The 20,099-nt window shown below is 30.2% G+C and overlaps 1 protein-coding gene across 2 annotated transcripts in view; it reads left to right on the forward strand.

Annotated features, from left to right (window-relative positions):
• Positions 1–18,215, forward strand: part of LOC145295463 (transmembrane protein 64-like) — a 76,316-nt gene extending 58,101 nt beyond the window's left edge. Inside the window, exons 2-4 of one of the 2 annotated variants that reach the window (XR_013869880.1) lie at positions 11,805–11,966; positions 14,170–14,585; positions 18,033–18,215. Coding sequence is in view for 1 of the 2 variants with exons in the window: in XM_080141468.1 (XP_079997594.1) it covers positions 11,805–11,966; positions 14,170–14,260; positions 18,033–18,103 (324 nt within the window). In the remaining variant the exon portion in view is untranslated. The remainder of the gene's footprint in view (positions 1–11,804; positions 11,967–14,169; positions 14,586–18,032) is intronic. The other variant, XM_080141468.1, reaches the window with a different exon arrangement.
• Positions 18,216–20,099: the final 1,884 nt, after the last annotated feature.

The following is a 20,099-nucleotide window of genomic DNA, read 5'->3' on the forward strand; positions in this document are numbered from 1 at the left end:
GCATGGGTACACAGTTTTTGTTGTTCCATTTTCTTAGCTGATGTAGAGATTTTCTGGTTTGGTGACTCTTGAATACGTGACAAAAATTGTCCATGTGAAAAACGGTCAGTGTGTAACTGTAAGCCACACAATTGTAAAGATTGTTCCCTGTGCTCTGTAACTGAACATGCATATTTTGAGTTAAGTTTAATGTCTTCACATGGCACAAAAAGTAGAGTATTTGAGGCAAGCACTTATTTCATCTGCTGGTGTTGATTGAAGAATAACAGGTAACATTTGTCTGAAATCTCCTGCAAGCAATATTACTGCATTCCCAAATGGTCTGACATTGCCACGGAAATCTTGCAAGGATTGACCAAGAGCCTCAAGTGATTTTTTGCATACCATTGTGCATTCATCCTAAACAATAAGTTTGCATTTCTGCAATATTTTCCCCCATATTGGATGTTTTGGAGATGTCAAACATGAGATTTTTAAAAAATTGTTTGTTTCAAAGTAGAATAAATAATTCTTCTACTTGGCAGCAAGGTCGCAGGTATTCCTCATGCAGCAAGGGCTAAGGCTACGTCATTTTGTTACCGAATGGCTGCCAAAATCAATTTAATTAGAAAGGTTTTACCAGTTACTTCTGGTGCTGTTCAAGGTAGCAGTAATTTCCAAATAACTTCTATTCTCACAGTCAGTAAATTATGTGACTAAAATAGGATTTATCCATGTTTTGACAATGCCTTATTCACTGTAATTAATTTAGGAGACTAAAATAGGATGAGGGATTAGAGATTGACAGATAGAGAGGAAGATAGATAGAAAAGAGAAAGTGAGAGGAAAATAGAGAAAGGAGATAGAGATAAAGGGATTGATAGATAGACAGAGAGGGGGAGAGTTAGAAACAGGGCGAGACAGAGGAGAGAGAGAGATAGAGGGAGTTAGAGAGAGAAAGGGGCTCAAAGAGATGGAGAGGGTGATATAAAGAGAAAGATAGATTGAGAGATGGATAGAGAGAGATATTAAGAGAGGGGGGAGAGAAACAGAAGGTGAACTACACTTCACCGTTTTTTTTTTCCTCGTTCAGTAGAAAAGAAATCTTTAGAGACTGAGGCAATTTTAATTTTTTATTGCTATCCAGAGTACCCTTTTTTTTTTTTTTTTTTCCGGGAGCTAGATTTTCCACACATTAGAAACCGACCGGGTTATCTGTACTTTCACCTAACAAATTAATAAAAGAAAAATATATTGTGAAATTTGAATTTAGTGTGAAAATACTATTTTAAAAAATAGCACAACGTAAGTGCATAAGTGCCACTTTAGGTATTCCATGGCGTTGAGTTCCATGGTGACACGCATAATTATTTAATGGTCGATCCCTTATCCCTCCCCCTAGTCAAAGCTAATGCATGCGCACGTAACATTTTTTTATTTACTGACGTTGGCTTAGTAACTAAACGATTTATTGATAATTTTGTAACCCTTAAACACATGCCGGAAGATTTGAATTGGTTCATTATTGTTGTAATGAAAAAAGTTTCATTCAACACAAAACCAAAAACACACATTAATGATAAATGATTTATTATTCTATTCATTGAAATTTACTAATTTTTAAATAAAAAAGTAAAAAAAAGTTAATAAAAAAATAGTTGCTTATGTGCGCATGTAAAAATGTTTGTAAAAGTGAGAAATTATTTTAATCATTTAAAAAACTTGATATTTTTTTTTTCTTTTTTTTTAATTAGGTCCACCTTATAATCACCCCCAATCTCCTTATCTTAAGAACAACTTCCGGAATAAACACTATTTTTGGAGGGGGGGGGGTGAAACAAAAATACTATTTAAAAAGAAAAAAAAAAAAAGAGGGGTTCAGTGCCCGTTGCAGAGAAGTAGATTTATTTATCAATAAAAGTTGCAGAGAAGTAGATTTATTTATCAATAAAAGTAGTCATTTAAAAAAGAAAATTGTGGAGGTGGACCTAAATGTAAATATTTACCCAAAAAATTATCCACTCATGTAAATTAAAAATGTCTGTAAAAGTGAGAAATTATCATTACATGGTTTAGTTATTTTAAAAAAATTTTTTTTTAATATTCATGAAAAAAGTTAAGCCAACGTAAGTAAATACATGAATTACAAATGTTTGTAAAAGTGAGAAATTATTAATAAATGTTTAGTAACTTTTTTCTTTTAATATTCATAAAGAGTAAAACTTTTTTTCCAATATTCATAAAGAGTTAAACCAACATAAATAAATAAATGTTTGTAAAAGTGACAAATTCAGGTTTAGTTACTTTTTTTATTCATGAAGAGTTAAGCCAACGTAAATAAATAATGTTTGAAAGTGCGAAAGGCAACGTAAGTAAATAAATGATAAATGTTATGTGCACATGCATTAGCCTTGACCGAAATTGGAGACGCCATTTTTTTTTTCATGCACTTGCTATCCAAATCTAGGGGAGACATCATTATATGGCCGAACGATTGCTTCCGGAAAGGGAAAGAATAAATTTATCAAAATTATCATTTATTACTTCCAGAAACTTGGTAAACAGATATTACTGGAGAAAATGAATTTTGACAATTCAAAAGGATGTTTAAAATTATTTATTTGTTCGAAAAATAACAAAAAAATTAAACTTCCGGAAAAAAGTAAATAAAGAAAGTGAAAAAGAACATATATCCATAATTGTTTAATTGGAAATGTTTCGATTTAATTAATGAGAATGGGAAAGTTTTTCATGGAACTTTTCTTTTTTTTTTTTTTATTAAAAACAGAAAATTGAAATGACATATTCATAATAGTTTAAACTAGCATTTTTTTTTTAATTAAAGCAACTTTGAAAGGCCAACAACAAATTAATTTAAATGATTGTTTTGTTTTTTTAACAGAAGTGGGTTGTTTTTTATTTTTATTTTATTTTTTTTTTACTGGGAATAGAAATATAATTGTAAAAACATTGATTGAAAAGTTTGTAAAAAAAAATATAATTTTAAGAAAACAATTTTGAAATGAAAGCAACATTGGACTTTATAAAATAGTTTTTTTTTTTTTTTTTTTTTTTTTTTTTTCGAACAAATAAATAATTTTAAGCATCCTTTTGAATTGTCAAGATTTTTTTGTCAAATAAATAAATTTCGAGCAATTTTTGCAATAAATAATAGCAACTTCGTTAATTTTACGACTCGCCCCAACATATTATAAACACCCTAACCTCCCCATGTTAAAACGTCTTTCGGAATGAACACCTCCCAACCTCCCCATGTTAAGAACGACTTTCGAGGTTTGTGGAAGGGCGTGTTTAATTTGAAAGCCGTTTTAACATGGGGGAGGTTAGTGTTTATAATACGCTGAGGAATGTCGTAAAAGTGAAACGATTTAGAAAAGGTTAAAACAAACTTTTTATGTAAACAATGCTGTGAAAGAAACTAAACAATTAAAACGTAATGTTTCATGAGTGAAAAGCCTTAAGATATTTAAAATTAAAAAATTGGTAAGATACATAAATGAATTTAAATTAAAAAAAATATGGGAGTTTTTTGTGCTAATGCAGAGAGTGATCCGCACTATTTTTTAAATCGTATTTCCACGTTTAATTAAAGTTTTATGATAATGTTTTTTTATTCAATTGTAAGGTTAAAGTACAGAATAGGTACAAAACACCCTCCCTTCCTCATGTTAAGAATGGCTTTTTAAATGTTATTATTTCAGCACTGATCACTCTCTACATGAGTATCTTTTTTTTTCTTTTTTTTTTGCTTGTAATTCGAGAGTAGTTGAAACAGAAGTTACCGGAAATAAAACCGGGCAATCTCGCAGAAACGACTTACAAAAAATATTTATATTTTAATTAATATTTTTATAATTCGCAATGTTAAATTATTTTAATAACATGCATTGACTTTACAGATAGGTTTTCTGAAAATTTCAATTAAATTGGTAATGTAGAAATATGGTTTTATCAATGTTGAACGAACCAAGAATTACATTTTTATATATATATGTAGATTATATAACATTTTAAATCATTATTATACATTGGATAATAATCAATAGAGAATTAGCTTTATCTGCATGAATTAAAATATAATATTTATGCATATTTTATGACCAGACAATGCTCGGTGGCTTACTAGTATGGGTGACTACTATTGCCAAGATTTTATGTAAGATAATAACACAACTTATTTCTCCTATAGCTTACATAGCACAATCAGTTCTGTTACTTTTGAGACAGACCTTGTATTTGCACACTTGGCTGGTAGCTGGTTTTAAAACCAGGAAATGTTGTTAGTTTAACATGTTTCTACTTATTTGACTATCATTATGACAATTGGAAGAGACATTAAAAAGTAGTTTCATTTTTTAAATGAGACCAGGAACCATTATTTGATTGATATCCTTGTTTACTTAGTCAAAAGAATTTGTTGTTTGTTGATATTTCTTAATTAATGATTGTGTCTGTATAATGTATTGTTTTTAATTAGGAAAATTGTGATGTGTCCTTGGAATAAACTCAATGATAGTTTACTGTTTGCTTTAAATGTTCATGTGTCAGGGATACATTATGTGTATCTACCACCATCTCTGAATCAGATGTCACTATCCTATTTTGTTTGATTGCAATTGATAAACATTGTTAAATTGAGAAACACAGGCATGTATGCAGATCAGCCTGGTCCATCTATTTTATCCTCTTTCTCCATTCAATGCAGACTTAAAACCCATATCACTTATAAAGCATCATACTCTGAAGATTATTTACAACATCAAAAAGCAGGATTCACTTGTTTCTCCTGGGTTATTAGTCGATTTTCAATCTAAACAGCAGTCTTTAGCTTTATAACCAATCAAGTAAGGGAGATAATTCATTTTTACAGGAAAAATAAGTTCTGTTTTTAAATAAAATCTTGATTTATTATTAAAATTACTAAATTTACTTTATGGCTTAATTTAATAGTTAGTTTTTTCAAATGTGTGTGTGTGTGTATATATATATATATATATATATATATATATATATATATATATTATAAAAATAATTTTTGAAACAATCTTTATCTTATCTGAAATTTTAAAATGTTAAGTAAACAAAGAATACACATCAGCCCTATTGCTGATATACACTTCATTTATTTGGGATTTTCAACACCTGCATCAGATTCACTGACAAATTTTTATAATCTCATTTTCAAGTTGAAAACTGAACCTGCTATTTCAACTGTTATACATTTACTGGCCCAAGAACTCCCATTCATTCTTTCAATGTAGCCATATCATTGAAGTTTACTCTTTTCCATGCATCTCCCTATTCTGTTGATATTTAATCTTCCTCTGAACTCTCCAGATCTAAACCAGTCTTAAAGACTCACCTTACACATCTATCATATCATTTTTATACCATTTCTTTCCATGCAACGAATGTCCTCAACCTCATTGGGCTGGTTTCACTTTCATCATTACACAGTCATATAATAAAATTTTAATTGGACAGATGGACGTCAATACGTATGTGTAGAGTAAGCTCCTAAACTAATCATAGGATATGTATTTTAGCCAACATTATGAGCAATGTGGGCACATTATTTTTCTTTCTATATAAACTGTAGGATTTAGAGAATGTACCCTATTGCTCTTCTTCCCTTATGCCCAGAAAAAAAAACTAATATTATACCTATATTGCTTACATTCATCCTGAATATTTTTATATTTTTCTCAAAACCTCTGGCCTTGATGGAGGGGAGACTAAAACTTGCTGCTATGGTTTCAAATGATCTGAAATAACATCAAGGGGAGACCTGATTCCAAATATTTCTCATATGTTATATCTTGCCTCTTTTGGAAATAGGGTACAATTATGAATATCTCCAGTATCAAATAATTCTTATACACTGGAATTTACTTTATATATATGAAAACCAAAGAAGGGAGATATAACTTTCATGTAATTGAATCTGCTCTCATTTGCCAATCTACTAATACTCAATAGAAATAATCAAAGAAAAGGGTTTTTCAATATTTCACTTTATCTGTCAAAAATCATTATCAATGAAAACAATTAGATACAGGATAAACCTAAATACTCCTGTCTTAATTTCTTTTATATATATATATATATTTTTTTTTTTTTTTTACAACAACCATAAACTGTATATACGTGTATAAATGTTTAATTTACATAAAGGCTCCCTCCCTATTAGTACATATAGCCCTAAACATTCAATCCTCTCGTCATCAACCATCCCTCTTCAGAAAGCCCACATAAGACAGGCAAAACGTCGAGCCTCTAGGTTGCTCCACCTCAATTTTAAATTTCATATATAAAATAAATTTTTCTTCATGTGGCCATAAAGGAAAATACACTGGGTAATTTCATACTTGGCTTGTATCATTTAAAGTAGTTTTACTTATTTTTGTAAACTTGCACAATACATGTTGGGATGTATAGATGCTTGCTATAAACGGTAGATTTGCAACATTAATAACTGGATCCAACCATTCAAAATTGTACCTTTTTAATGGTCAAATAAACCAACTAATTTTATAAACTTCATGTGTTTGTCATCTTTCTTTGCTGTGTTTTTTTTTATTTAAGAAAATTTGAAATCGATATCCATAAATAGGCCCTTGCAACATTAATACCAATATGCATCTCTAGTATTTACGATTCTCTTCATTTCTTAATACTGTTGCTGCAGTTTTGTACAAACTTAGTGTAAGCATTCTGACATCTTAATATTTTGATTTGTCATCGATGATCATGTTTGCTTAACGTGTTGACTGCCATCATATGAAAATAAATTTATGTTTAACATGTGTGATATGCAGTGGAATTAGGTCAACTAGTAATTTTTTCGTACTTGGTTTTATGCAAAGTCTGTCTGAAAAGAAATGAGACTAGATGTGCTATGTGACCTGTAGATGAAAGAATAATAAAAGGATTGTCTTATCTGGAGAACAGTATATAATTGTAGTCTTAACTTTTTGAAGCCATTAAATGTTTTTGTATTTATTTTTCACATGCTTTTGTTTACACTCTATCATCATTTAGAAGTTCCTGACTGAAAACATTGCTGTACTGGTACAACCTTCCTATTCACTTGATCTTGCTCCATGTGATTTCTAACAACTATATTTTCATTTTTTTCTCTAGAATAATTGATTATCAACAGTTTTGAATGTCCATATTTGGAGAAGACATAGAAAAAACTTGACTTGCAATTTGCAAACTTGCAACTAGAAATCTGAGACCAACCAAATCAAAATGTCTCCTGATGTTTGTAGTCACAGCTGGCCCAAAAATACAACATTCTCTCTTTTCTTGAAATTCATACAAAAAAAAAACCCAAAGATTTCAGACTTCCTTAGCAGTAGCATGGTAGCAAAGGTTGGAAACAAATTGAAAGATTCAGGATTCAACTACAAGGCGACATCAGGAAAAAAAAAATGCATGATCAATTATTTGACACAATCAGGATGATGCCGCCAGCAACGAAGGTAACATCATATCACCTCACTTCTTTGAGAACCTCAGGTTGAACACCAATGACTACATCTGTACTTTGATGGATCTAGTGAAACTCTGGATAAACCAGAAAGGCCATATGTGTGGCAGCAAGACTAAGTGCTCTGCCATAATAGGTCTGGATGACATTTTACCTTCCAACTCACTTGACTGTAACCTCCTTGACATCTTTATGTGGTGTGCAGTGGCATGACATATCAACAGATTCAGCTACAGCATGAAGAATTAGCAAAAAGGTAGGAAAGTCAGAAGACTGTAACAGAGGCTTGTGACTGATTCCAGTGTCATCTCAAGATTTTCATCAAAGCTAAAAATGGATTAATCAAGTGAAATCAATAAAACAAGTCTGACCCAAGTTTGATGAATAAATCTCATAAAATGTAACTACCGTGTTGTACTTTTTGTCAGAATTCTTTCAAACAAATATCGTCTATACCTTATATTGTTTTTTTTTTTTTTTTTTTTTTTTTTTTTTTTTTTTTTTTTTTTTTTTTTTTTTTTTTAGATAAACTTGCATGAAAAGAGTTATGTAAAAGATGCTTGAAACCGTTTGAATTATGAAAATACCATCAATAGTTCAGAAGTTATGAGAATTTTAAGTGCCAAAATTTAGGCTTTTCCATGGACATTTTTCTCTGGAAAAAGTCGGCTAAATTACGAACCTCAACATTTCAAGAAATTCAGTAATTTCGCCACCATTTATATATTTTTCGAGCTATTTTCATGAAACTTGGCACTCTTGTGTAAAATTGTTTGCTGTTTCTGATTATGCAATCAAATTTGATGTATCTCTTTACCATAAGCCATGAATTATAAATTCAGATGTACAAATTTCATTTTTTTTTTTTTTTTTTTTTTTTTTAACTGGCGCATGGTATCATACAGTGGGTGTCTATTCATGAACAAAACTAAATATTATAGTGATATTTAAATATAGCTTTATTGAGAGCAGGCATTTTCCTGCCTCCTCACCAAAGGAGAGCTTAATCTGGGGTGTAGTCATTGAATGCCTAAAGAGCGTTTATGGTCAGTATTTACTACTCCCTTCAAAGAAAAAAAATTGAGTAGATATGAATTAATCTCAGAAATAAATCAAAGAAAATTTCTCATATGATTTTGGATTCCTGTAAAAGATGGAAATTTCCATAGTCGACCAGACCTTATGCATTTTAGGACCAGTCCAATTTTCAATTTTGTAAATCCTCTCTATCTGGCCCAAAATATACCCCTTTTTTCTGAGATGCAGCCATAAATCTTACTCTGCTTTCACAGTACCAGGATACCAGAAATCCTGATAAGCAGCAACTATATATGCACCAGTTGATGGTAATTTTGTCATTTCTATTCTGTTTTACTGAAAATTCAATTATGTAAACAAAGAAATGAAACGGTAATTTTTTTTACCTTGTTTCCACCTTAACATTTAAAATGATTACTTTTGTGAGGTTTTAGGGTATGCTGAAAGCAAATATCGCTTTTAAATCTTTTGCAAGTAAGTAGTTTTCCGGATATTAAGCAATGTCATTTCTTATGTTATCGCTGGTGGCCATTTTGGTATGCGTGAGCACGCAAGCATAACCCTGAGAAACTATGCACAAATGCACGTACCAAGATGGCCACCAGCAATAACATTGCTTAATATCCGGAAAGCTACTTATTTGCGTAAAATTTAAATGCGATATTCGTTTTCAGCATACCCAAAAACTTTAAAAGGTAGTCATTTTAAAGAAAAATGTTAAGGTGGAAACGAGGTAAAAATTTACAAAATGCATCACAATGAAATATCGAACCGCCTAATTATTATTATTTAGATATCAGTATAAAAAAAATAAAAAAAACGGTTGTTTTACAGATTCAAAAAAATGGTCTTGACAATGAGTTAAAAATAAATTCAAGTTTCACAATATAGTTTATTTAATTGTTAGATGAAAGTATAGAATAGTTAACAAAACACTCAACCTTCCTCATGTTAAGAATGGGTTTCTAAATAATGTTATTATTTCAGCATGGTAGCATGTGCACAAGTATCTTTTATTTGTTATATATATTTTTTTTTTTTTTTTTTTTTTTTTTTTACCACTAAAAAACACAATTCTACCTTGAGTACAAGTAAGAAGTGTAAACACAATGAAAAGAGAAACACATGTACTTAGTACATTTTGTTGTTTTTTAACGCTTTCAGTACATGTGTACTAAAACCGTTAAAAACATAGTATTGTTTGGAAATCAAATTTGAAAAACTTAAAAATAATTTTTTTTTAAATTGACAAAATCAGAATAAAAAATTAAATTGATTTTTCTGCTTTCGTTTTGAAAGCAGAAAAAGTTTTTTTTATTTTTAAGAGAATAAAAATGAAGTGGCCTCGATAGCGATTCCTCGTTAAGCGGATTTGAATTTCTATAAGAAATAACATTTTAAAGAAATTTCCATACAATTAATAATTATCAAATATTTACATATTATACATGAAAATGGAAGATATATACCGATTTATCGCATCAATTTTGAAATATTCTTTGTCAACTTTGCTTGTTCATAACTTTGCTTCCTGTGGTTGTAAAAAAAGAAAATCAAAGACCAGTAGAGATGGACTTCTATGCTTATCTTATATAGCCTGTAAAATCTTAGCCATATCCAATCAAATTTGACCTGCGCATATGTATCCAAACTTAACGTATGAAATGTAAACATTGAAAAAACAGTTTCCCTTTTTGCTGTCATCATTTTTTACCATTTTTTTCATTTTTAACTTCGTGCATAAAAACATTGCATGCATAAAATATAAATTAACATCATTGAAAAGCCTATCCTATTCTCTATCCAGCAATGTAATTCTTTTAAAAATTGACCCACAAATAAAAAGATATGATTTGTTGAAGCACATTAGGTATGTAATATTGCCAATGTTCACGAAAATACAGCATACATTTGTAACGCTAATATATGCATTAGGAAGTGTGTGTGTGTGTGTGTATGTATGTATGTATGTATGTATATATATATATATATATATATATATATACACACACACATAATTATTTATCTTCATTTTTCATCTAATTTCATACTTGAAGTTAGACATTTCGTGAATGATTTCAAAATTTTCCTTTCTGTTTACATTTCACTTGTGCTGCCTACCAGAATCAGGTCATCATCTGATCCCCTTTGTGTCCTACAAGTGACCTACTACATGGCTTTAAGTCACACTTTAAAGCATTTCAAATAACTGACAATGGCCAACATGGCCATGTAGTTGAGACATCGTGCAACATGCTTTCTCATGGAGATCAGTAGAGTGAGACTAGCAATTTTCTCCATCCACGTGTTGCAACCAGGATCGTATTATTCTGACATTTTACCATTGACCATCCATTTGAGTACAAATTAAACGTGTTGTATGCTGCCACTCTTGCATGTTATGGGATTCTTGCATTCTTTTTAAAACCTTAAGACTCTGCATGTGGCAAATATACTTTCTTTTATCGTTGCATCATTTTTCTTTCTGGAAATAAATTAATTTATTGACTCATTCAACATCTGCAGCAACTTCTATTTCTAGGGAAGATAGATTCCGACATGTGCTGCAAGTGAAATTAGCTGCAGTTTGGTGAACTTTTTGTGACAGCACTTATTGCATGTTCTGCATTTGATGGATTTCATGCCAGTTTCAATCCTACAGATGTTGCATGCATCTTGTGGAACAGGTATTATCTCTTTAGCATCAGATATCATATGCTTCGTCTTTGTCATATTAATCTTGAACCTGCCTCTTCCAAGTTTAGATTTTCACCTGATAAATGATGTACTTGTATCACACTGATTGCACAGATAACAATATCTGCATGCAGAATCTTCCATAGAGCATCATTTTTGAAGGAATTTGTAAGCTTGTCAACTGTATCTTTTCATATGAACTAGGCTTTCTTCAATTCATGACTTTCACAAATGTAAAAGGCAGAAGACATCCTAGACAATATTATAAATTAATCGGGTAAAATTGGTGGAAATCAGAAAATAAAAAGGAATATCTGTTGGAATAAGGAGAAAATGTATTTGGAATAAAAGAAAAAAAATGCTTTTTTTTTTTTCTTTTTTTTTTTTTTTTTAAATCTTTATAGTTATATTTATAGATGACAAAATCTTGTATGGTTAAGCATTTTTCATTGAAATGATTGTCATGAATGATTAAAAAAAAAAAATAATTCCGCTCTTGTGAAAATTGTAGGCTCTGACTTCAACTACTTATCATTGCTAATCTAACCTATGGTCTGTCATTCTCTCTTTTCAGCTGACACATGTCTCTGTGCCAGTCTATACAATTTCATCAGTGATAGGAATGACACCCCTCACTCTTGTCAACTGCTATGTTGGCTCAACATTCCGTTCTATGGAGGAGGTGTGGACTGATAATTCCTCACATGTCACAGGCTATTTTATTTTCATTGCACAGGTAATTTTCAACTTTTTTTATTACTTACTGACTTAATTTTCATTTTATTTCAATTGACCTTTAAACCTTTCCTGTTCATTGTTTAAAAAAGAACTTATCATTGTTATCACTATTTTATCATTTTGTTATTTTAAAACTTGTTGGGTTATCGTTATTTTAGTGACAGATCTTTGCTGCCCGTGTTTTGTATTTGAATACATCCACAATGGAAGTTTTGCTTTCGCTCTTGTTTCTATTACATAATAAATGGGATTGAGGGAGTGACAGAAATAGTAGAGGCTATGATTGATTGAACAAGGTCACTTACCATAGGAGAGTATATTTTTTAAATAGCAGGTAGATTATGTCCCTAGATGAAATGGAGTGCTACACTGAAGGTCATCTTATAAGGCTGCTTTATTTCCTCAGAGTGACCTCAATAAGGAAACTATATTCTAAAGAAATAAGCAAACTTTTGATATCAGAATAAAATTTATTTACATTAAAAAAATTAACTATTTACATTTCTCCTAATATTTTAAGGAATTTATTTTTGGGTGTGACAAAATGAAAATAAACTGCTGAGTACAGGGATTGAAATTCAGATTATGAAACTTTGTCTGCCCAATGTTTTGTCAAATTTACCTTTTTCTAATTGACTTTTTTATTTTATGATAAAAGGTAATAAACGTTTTCAGAGTTACACACAGCTATTTCTACAAATATTACAACTGATACACAATAGTAATTATTATTTTGGTAATTTGGAGGAAAAAATACCCAAAGCTTGATTTGCAATTTCCTTTTAAATATTTCAAATTCATAGGCCTAGAATTTATCACAACTTGGAAAAAATGTTTTTCATGAAAAACATCCTATAAAACTTTCTCCAGATATAATCACCCAGAAATTTGACATTTTTAACAATGTAACGGATACATATTGGTTTTACATATTTATGGGGGGAGGGGGTATCAAGATTTACTTGTTATACCATTTATACATATGGTGACAGTTGCAATCCACACCAATGCATTCTTTTCATGTAATTATTGCAATGTGATACTTACCTATAACATGAGATCTCATGGCATTACACTTTGAATTCACTAAAACATAGAAACATCTGATGTGAATATGGCATGATTATAAAAAGCAATAATCAGATTTTAATAATGTCTATTTCAATATATATATATATGTATGTATAAATAGCTATTTTTATGCATGTAACACTAAGGGAGGTAATTCGGTATATATTCAAGCAAACCTAAGTAGTAGCTAAACGAAGTTTGTACTGTTTCTAAGTGACTTTGATTATAAAAGTTTTGGGATAAGTTGGAAATAAACATTTTTAGGAAACTGTTCTTTTTGTTTATTTTCACCTAATGTTTAAAAAGATATTTTTTGTGCATGTAGAGTGTATTCTCTATTTAAATATATGCAATTTGTAGTGGTAAAATATGTTCATGTGTATCTATTTGATCACTTAGCATTATCATACCAAACAGCAGCAGCATCTAGCTTGAAGTATTATTGTTTGTAAATAAGACAACAGTTGTTTTTCCTTGTTAGAAAGCAATTAACAATGTATGCCATCATATTTTTTACAACACTAACACACTAGTTTAAAAATGGAAAAGGTTAAAAACCATGAATTTTATTGTCTTTCAAGTATTTCATTACGTCAGTTTCTTAATGATTTAAAAGGTGTTTCGATGTTAGCATTAATATTGTATGCACAGATATTAATATATTTTCATATTATTAATTTTCATTTTAAAAGTTTTTAATAAATTTTGTTTGAATAAATACATATTTGTATAAATGAAGAAAACACTTGAAATCATCTTTTATTCAATTAACAAGAATGCTAGAATGAAACCATTTTAGGTGTGTATGTTGATGTATAAGTTGTCATTTGAAACCTTTAAATGCAAAAGTAAAAATATTAAAGAGATTTTTGCTATTCTTTTGTTTCCAATTACTTTCTTATATTCATGAAACTATTGTTTATATAAAGTAAAATGTTACAAGAAAATAAAAACTGAATAACAGTTTTTAAATTTTTTATGTAAATGACTCATCATGGCAATTGTACAAGTCTTGTAATTATTATATAAAACATCTTCCATGTGTCTTCATGATTTTAACATGTTAGCAAATGATGCAAAAATATGCATATATGATTCTATTGTTTTTATTTTTTTTGTTTTTTCCCCAGCTTTGCCTGATGGCCTGCCTCATGATGTTTGTTGTAAGAAAAGCGCGTGAAGAACTTCGAAAGACAGTCATGCTAAAATCTGTTGACGATGGTAGCTGTTACTGTGATTCACAGCATCATAACTCTAATTTCTATAACAGCCTTTCATCGGACAATGCTTACATATCCGTACCATGTTCGATTTGCATGAACTCCTCACAACACAAATCCTTGATCTTTACAGCATGACACACAACACACACACACACACAACACATATCCTGGAGCAAAATCGCATCACAAGTGAAAAAATTTAGATTACAAGACTTAAATATAATTTATTACTATTTCATGTATATACACATGTACATTATAAAGTAATATAATATATTGCATATATATTTTTTTTCAGTATTTACTTTAACAGTGCTCAATACGTGAGTAGATCTTAATAGTAATATGAAAATATTTTTATGTCAAAATATGAATGTTCTTGTGTAGCATACTTGCCATAAATATATTTACATACTATTATATATATATATATATATATATATATATATATATATATATATATATATATATATAAAAAATGTCCTGGTAAGACAAAAAAATTGGTGCTTTTACTTCCCGGTAAATATGCTTAGCAAATTCTAATTTTAGGAAATACATACTTGTTATGGTGAATCAGTAACCAAACCTTAGGGAAAACAATCCAGTAGTTTTTAGTTTTTATTAAATTGATAAATTTGGAATCTCACTGAGTACCAAAAGAGTTAATCATTAACCCTTAGTTACACAAAATAGTATATTTGCAATTACTATCCCTGATCGCCCATTGATTGTGGTAGTGAATTAGTGATAAGAAATTTGCATTAAAAAAATAAAAAAAATACTGCATTGTTTTATGGAAAATTCGATTACCATTTTTAATTACCATAAAAGTTTGTTTAAAATATAATTCTATTTAGCATATTAACCAGGAAGTGTTATGTCTAGAAGTACTAAGAAATATCTTTGTGATAAATTTTGTGTTTAGGTTCATGATTATCAGCAATTGCCAGCAGAGCAAAAATTGATCACTTTGAGCATGAAGCTGTAGCTTAGTTAATTTAATCATATATCATACTGTAGAGAACTAATATTTATGAATTTAACAAAATGAACTCATAACCTTATATATTTTAGCAATATAGTCAACAGTGCATGACTACTGCCAGTTTTCATCTCTGAGGAACGCAAAGACTTGCATTGTTGACTGTCTCTAAAATTAAAACTACATGCGCCCTCTTTCTCTAATATTAAGCACTTTCCTTCTAAATGAATGTAGCAAATAATATAACTTAATAAGTTTTCCATATTTAACTGTTTAACACATAATCCGATGTTAACAATGAAAGTGAAAAGCTATTAAATAAAACAAAATGAGTGATCTGATCACCTTTCACTCTCTTATAAGGCTCATTAGCTAAAGATGGCCTCCTCTTGCTAGGCATATTTGAATCCTGTTTGACTCTGTTTTTGTTTTGTTTTTTAGTTTTTTTGCAAATTATATATACATAGATAATTATGTTCTGAAGAACACAAGGCAAAAAACTGACAATCACCATGAACTGTTTCTAAACTTAACTATATAAGATTAATAAGTTATCTTAATTTTTTTAGTTATTGAATTGTACTGCAGTGTATATATGATCTATGTACATTGTTTAGAATACACTAAAATTGACTTTTAAATGTGCGGAAATTAATCTTAAATACTGCCCTTTAGATATTTTACCTTTTTTAAAATCATTTCAAAACCAAACTTAGTACACTGTGATAACTCTACCTTGTGTATTGAACACTGTATGAAAAACGACATAAGTGGGAATGTATACAGTTATATATATATATATATATATATATAATATCTAATGAGCAAATATTTGGAAATAAATCCATCACAATGTGAAAAATACAGAGCCTAAAAAAAAAAAGTGGCATCAACATTTTGCCTTTATATGTTGAAGATTTTGACAGTGAGAAAAAAGCTAAAAATTCTTTGCTACATTTTGGTTTGTATTTTTTCCCTATCTCATTTTTGATTTAACCTTCAAAATATGAAAGTTGATCCTACTTTTATATTTTCTATGTTTCGCATATTTATATAGTTTTTATCAACATATTAAACCATCTTGGGTCATTTATTATTGAAAGCAGTTAGATTGGCTATAAAGTCAACATTATTTGTTTAAACTGTTTTTATTTAATTTTTGTTGGGTTTTTATTTTATTTCTACATTTGTCCTCATCAAGCTTGGCATTTATATTTCTATATTTCGTCTGTAGATGCTAATCTTGTTTGGATTTGATACATTTATGCAGAGCAATGACATCTTTCCCCCACAGTTAAATATGTGTTAATTGTGCACATTGATATTTCTAACATATTTAAATCTGATATGCTTTAGTGTATAACAAATATCAACATACACAAATATTTAATGGAGAAATCTCAACAATTTGCCTGAAGAAGGTTAGCGAGCACAGTAGTCAAATTTTAGTTTAAAAATACATTGATAATAATAAAAATAAGAAATGTCAGAAAGTTTTCAGTGTTGTTAGACATTATTCTTGCTGAAAAGTATAAATACTAATCTAATCTATATCTTGTACATTTTTTGATTGGGTGGGCAAGTATGATGGATAAATGAAAATTTTCTTTTCTTGTTTATTTATACATTGGATCATACGTCGAATTAATACCATGTAAAAATGTTGTCCTTGGAATATAACTCTGTACAGGATTAATCATTTCATCAAATCACGAGTTATCTTTTCTTGCATTTTAGTCTTTAAAGTCGTTATTTGGTTACTTCAATTCATAATAAAATTTGAAAAACTTAAAAATTATTTTGATTTTAACTGTAGTGATATCACGGCTCACAACTTTAATTGTTCTTTGACAACGTTCATGAACTAAAACAATTTTCCCCATTGAAATCCAATGAATGTAATCATTTGCTCTAGAAACTGTTTTTAATTAATCTATATTATCAATAATTTTTTCTTTTTAAACTAAATGTAAACTTAAAACCATTGCTTCATTAATAGTCACTGCTTAGCAGGATTAGAAATACTATTCTCATGTTTATCACCATCTCAAGAACAACACAAATGTTCAAAGTATACAAATTTAGTTACAACTGATGCTCTGTATGTTTGTGAAAGTTGTGAAATGAATGTTTGCCATACAATTTGTTTGTGGTTTGAGGCATTTGTGAATCAATGTACATATTAGATTAAGACTTTTCAGCGCTTCTACACTATTAGAACGAAATTTTGTAGTCGATTGATGGATTTTTCAGATAAAAAAAAACAATGGTTTCTACTGATTCTTTTTCTCAATTCTAATAAATTACAATGTTAACTTCCAAATTATGCAGTCAAAATTACCTGCATATTACTGAATTATTAAAAAAAACAACTTTGTGTTAGCAGGTGAAAAATTGTAGCCATCTTGTTTGTATAAAATAAATCGAAACAGAAAATTACCTTCTTTTTGAACTTTCATGTGTCTTGCATAAGCAAATATGAGTGCTTTCTTCAAATTCTATTTTCTATTTTTTTTTAATAAATAATTTTCTACCTGATCGATTCTTCGTAATTTTTGGATATAATCATCTTAAAAATACAGGGAATATGTAAATACCATTCTCTTCATGTGAACTTCTGTATTATGATTTCTGTAATTTTGTTCTGATAGTGTAGAAGCGCCAACTTTTCTACCTAATCAAAAAGTCTACTGCATGGCATAAAACTGAAATTTTACATTTTTTTAATTTTTTTTTTTTTTTTAGCTAGGATTGTTATGTCAAGAACCAAATTTTTTTTTTCTTTCAGTTATCAACATATTAATGTCGAAAGTGATGAAGATGGCTGAATGGAAAAAATACTGTGCATTCATGAGTTGATTTGTTTTATTTTTGATCTTGAATTTAATTTTCAATATTTTAACAAAATTTTTAATTTTTGTAAAATAAAGAAAAATTATTACATTTTTAATTAAAACTATAGAAATTGTAAGGATTCTTTTTTTTTCTTCTAAAAATGCATTAATTGTATTTTTCGAAACAGGAAACTCTTTACTAACAAAAAGAAAAGATGAACTCAAATTGGTGCATTGTATGATTCAACTGAAGAACTTGATGGAAAACCATGAAATCTGGAAGATTCTAGTCAATGATGTCTGATTGAGCTCAAAATGAGCAAGTATCATTGAAAGTATTTTATTTGTATAAAGTAAGAAGCGAGAAGAATTGGAAGGCAGCAGAAGTGACTGAGACAGCTAACATCTTAGAGCATGCGGATACTGTTAGTGCTGTACTAGATACAAGTGAATGACTAGGTATGCAGAATTTTAGACCTTTTTCCTTAGACAAAGAAGAGATTTTGTTGTAAGTATCATAAGGAACGAAGAACAAGGAAAAAGATATCTACACTTAGTGCAGAGTCGTCAACAAGATCAGTGTATTCGCTGGGAAGAGTGTGTGGTGAATCAGAAGATTGGATGGAAAAAGATCTAGGCTTGGGAACAAGCAAGAATTTTGTTCCTAATGAAATCGACTTATGATGCAATGCCTTTCCTGGTGAATCGTGTATGATGGAAAGTAGATAATGATGATAAATGTAGATGTGGGAAAAGAGGAACTCTCAAACATATTTTGTCCAATTGTAACTTGATATCAAATCAATACACATGAAGGCATGACCAAGTCTTGATAGAGCCAATCAAGAAGATGAACTATCATAGAGCTAGAACATGTGTGGTGAAAAGTCACTCAAGGATACAGTTAACCAATAGAAGATAGCAAGGAAAATGGAATTTGGCAACAAACCTCCAGAATGCATTGGTATTGCAACCCTTATAGTGTTGAAAAACTTCAACCAGAACTTGCCTCCATACTTACAAAACTGTTTAAGCATTGCCTTAAGGAGAAGTGTTTCCCAACACCCTGGAAAACCTTATCAGTATGCCCTGTATTTAAGAATTCAGGTGATAAGTCATCTCACTCTCAGTACAGACCAATAAGTTTCCTGTGTCATGAGTAAGTTGCTGGAATCCATATTAAATAAAGAAACCACCTCAGCAGAAATAACCTTCTTAGTGACATGCAATATGGTTTCCATTCTGCTAGATCTACATCAGATGTGCTCACGGTTATATCTCATAAAATTAGTGAATCTCTTGACAAAGGCTTCCTTTCTAGGGCAATTGCTCTTCACATATCAAAGGTCTTCGATAAGGTATGGCATAAAGGCCTGCTTCACAAGATTTCTAACTACGGTATTACTGGAAATGTTTTCTCAATTATTAAATTGTTTCTCTCTGATAGGCTCATAAGAGTAGTAGTTGATGGGCAGAAATCAGAAGCCCACAGTATAAATGCTGGAGTCCCTCAGTGGTCTATCCTGGGCCCAACTCTCTTCCTGATCTACATCAATGATCTCCCAAAACACATACTTAAATCATTCGTTGACATCTATGCTGATGGCACGACCATCTATGGCAACACATCAAAGGCCGTAAATGACAAAGTTCTCTCTGATTCTCTCTCCTCTGATCTTGAGCACGTACAGTGGGGGAAGAGGTGGCTGGTTACTTTTAATGCATCTAAAACCAAGCTCCTATCTTTACATCATCAATGCTCTGATCCCTATCTGGCATCAATTGAAATGGATGGCTCTCGTCTTGGGGAGGTACCATGTTTTGACAAGCTTCTGGAATTGACCTTTACTCCTGATCTGAAATGAGACACGTACATCAAGTCTGTTGCCAAGGTCGCTGGAAAAATGGTAGGATCCTTCTACCACACCAGAAGATATCTCACTGCTGATGCAATTCTCTATCTATATAAAAGCCAAGTACGTCCAAGGATGGAGTACTGCTGCCACATCTGAGTAGGAGTT

This window comes from Euprymna scolopes, chromosome 2 (assembly GCF_053919585.1).
Source record: "Euprymna scolopes isolate OS-2025 chromosome 2, ASM5391958v1, whole genome shotgun sequence".
NCBI lineage: Eukaryota > Metazoa > Mollusca > Cephalopoda > Sepiida > Sepiolidae > Euprymna > Euprymna scolopes.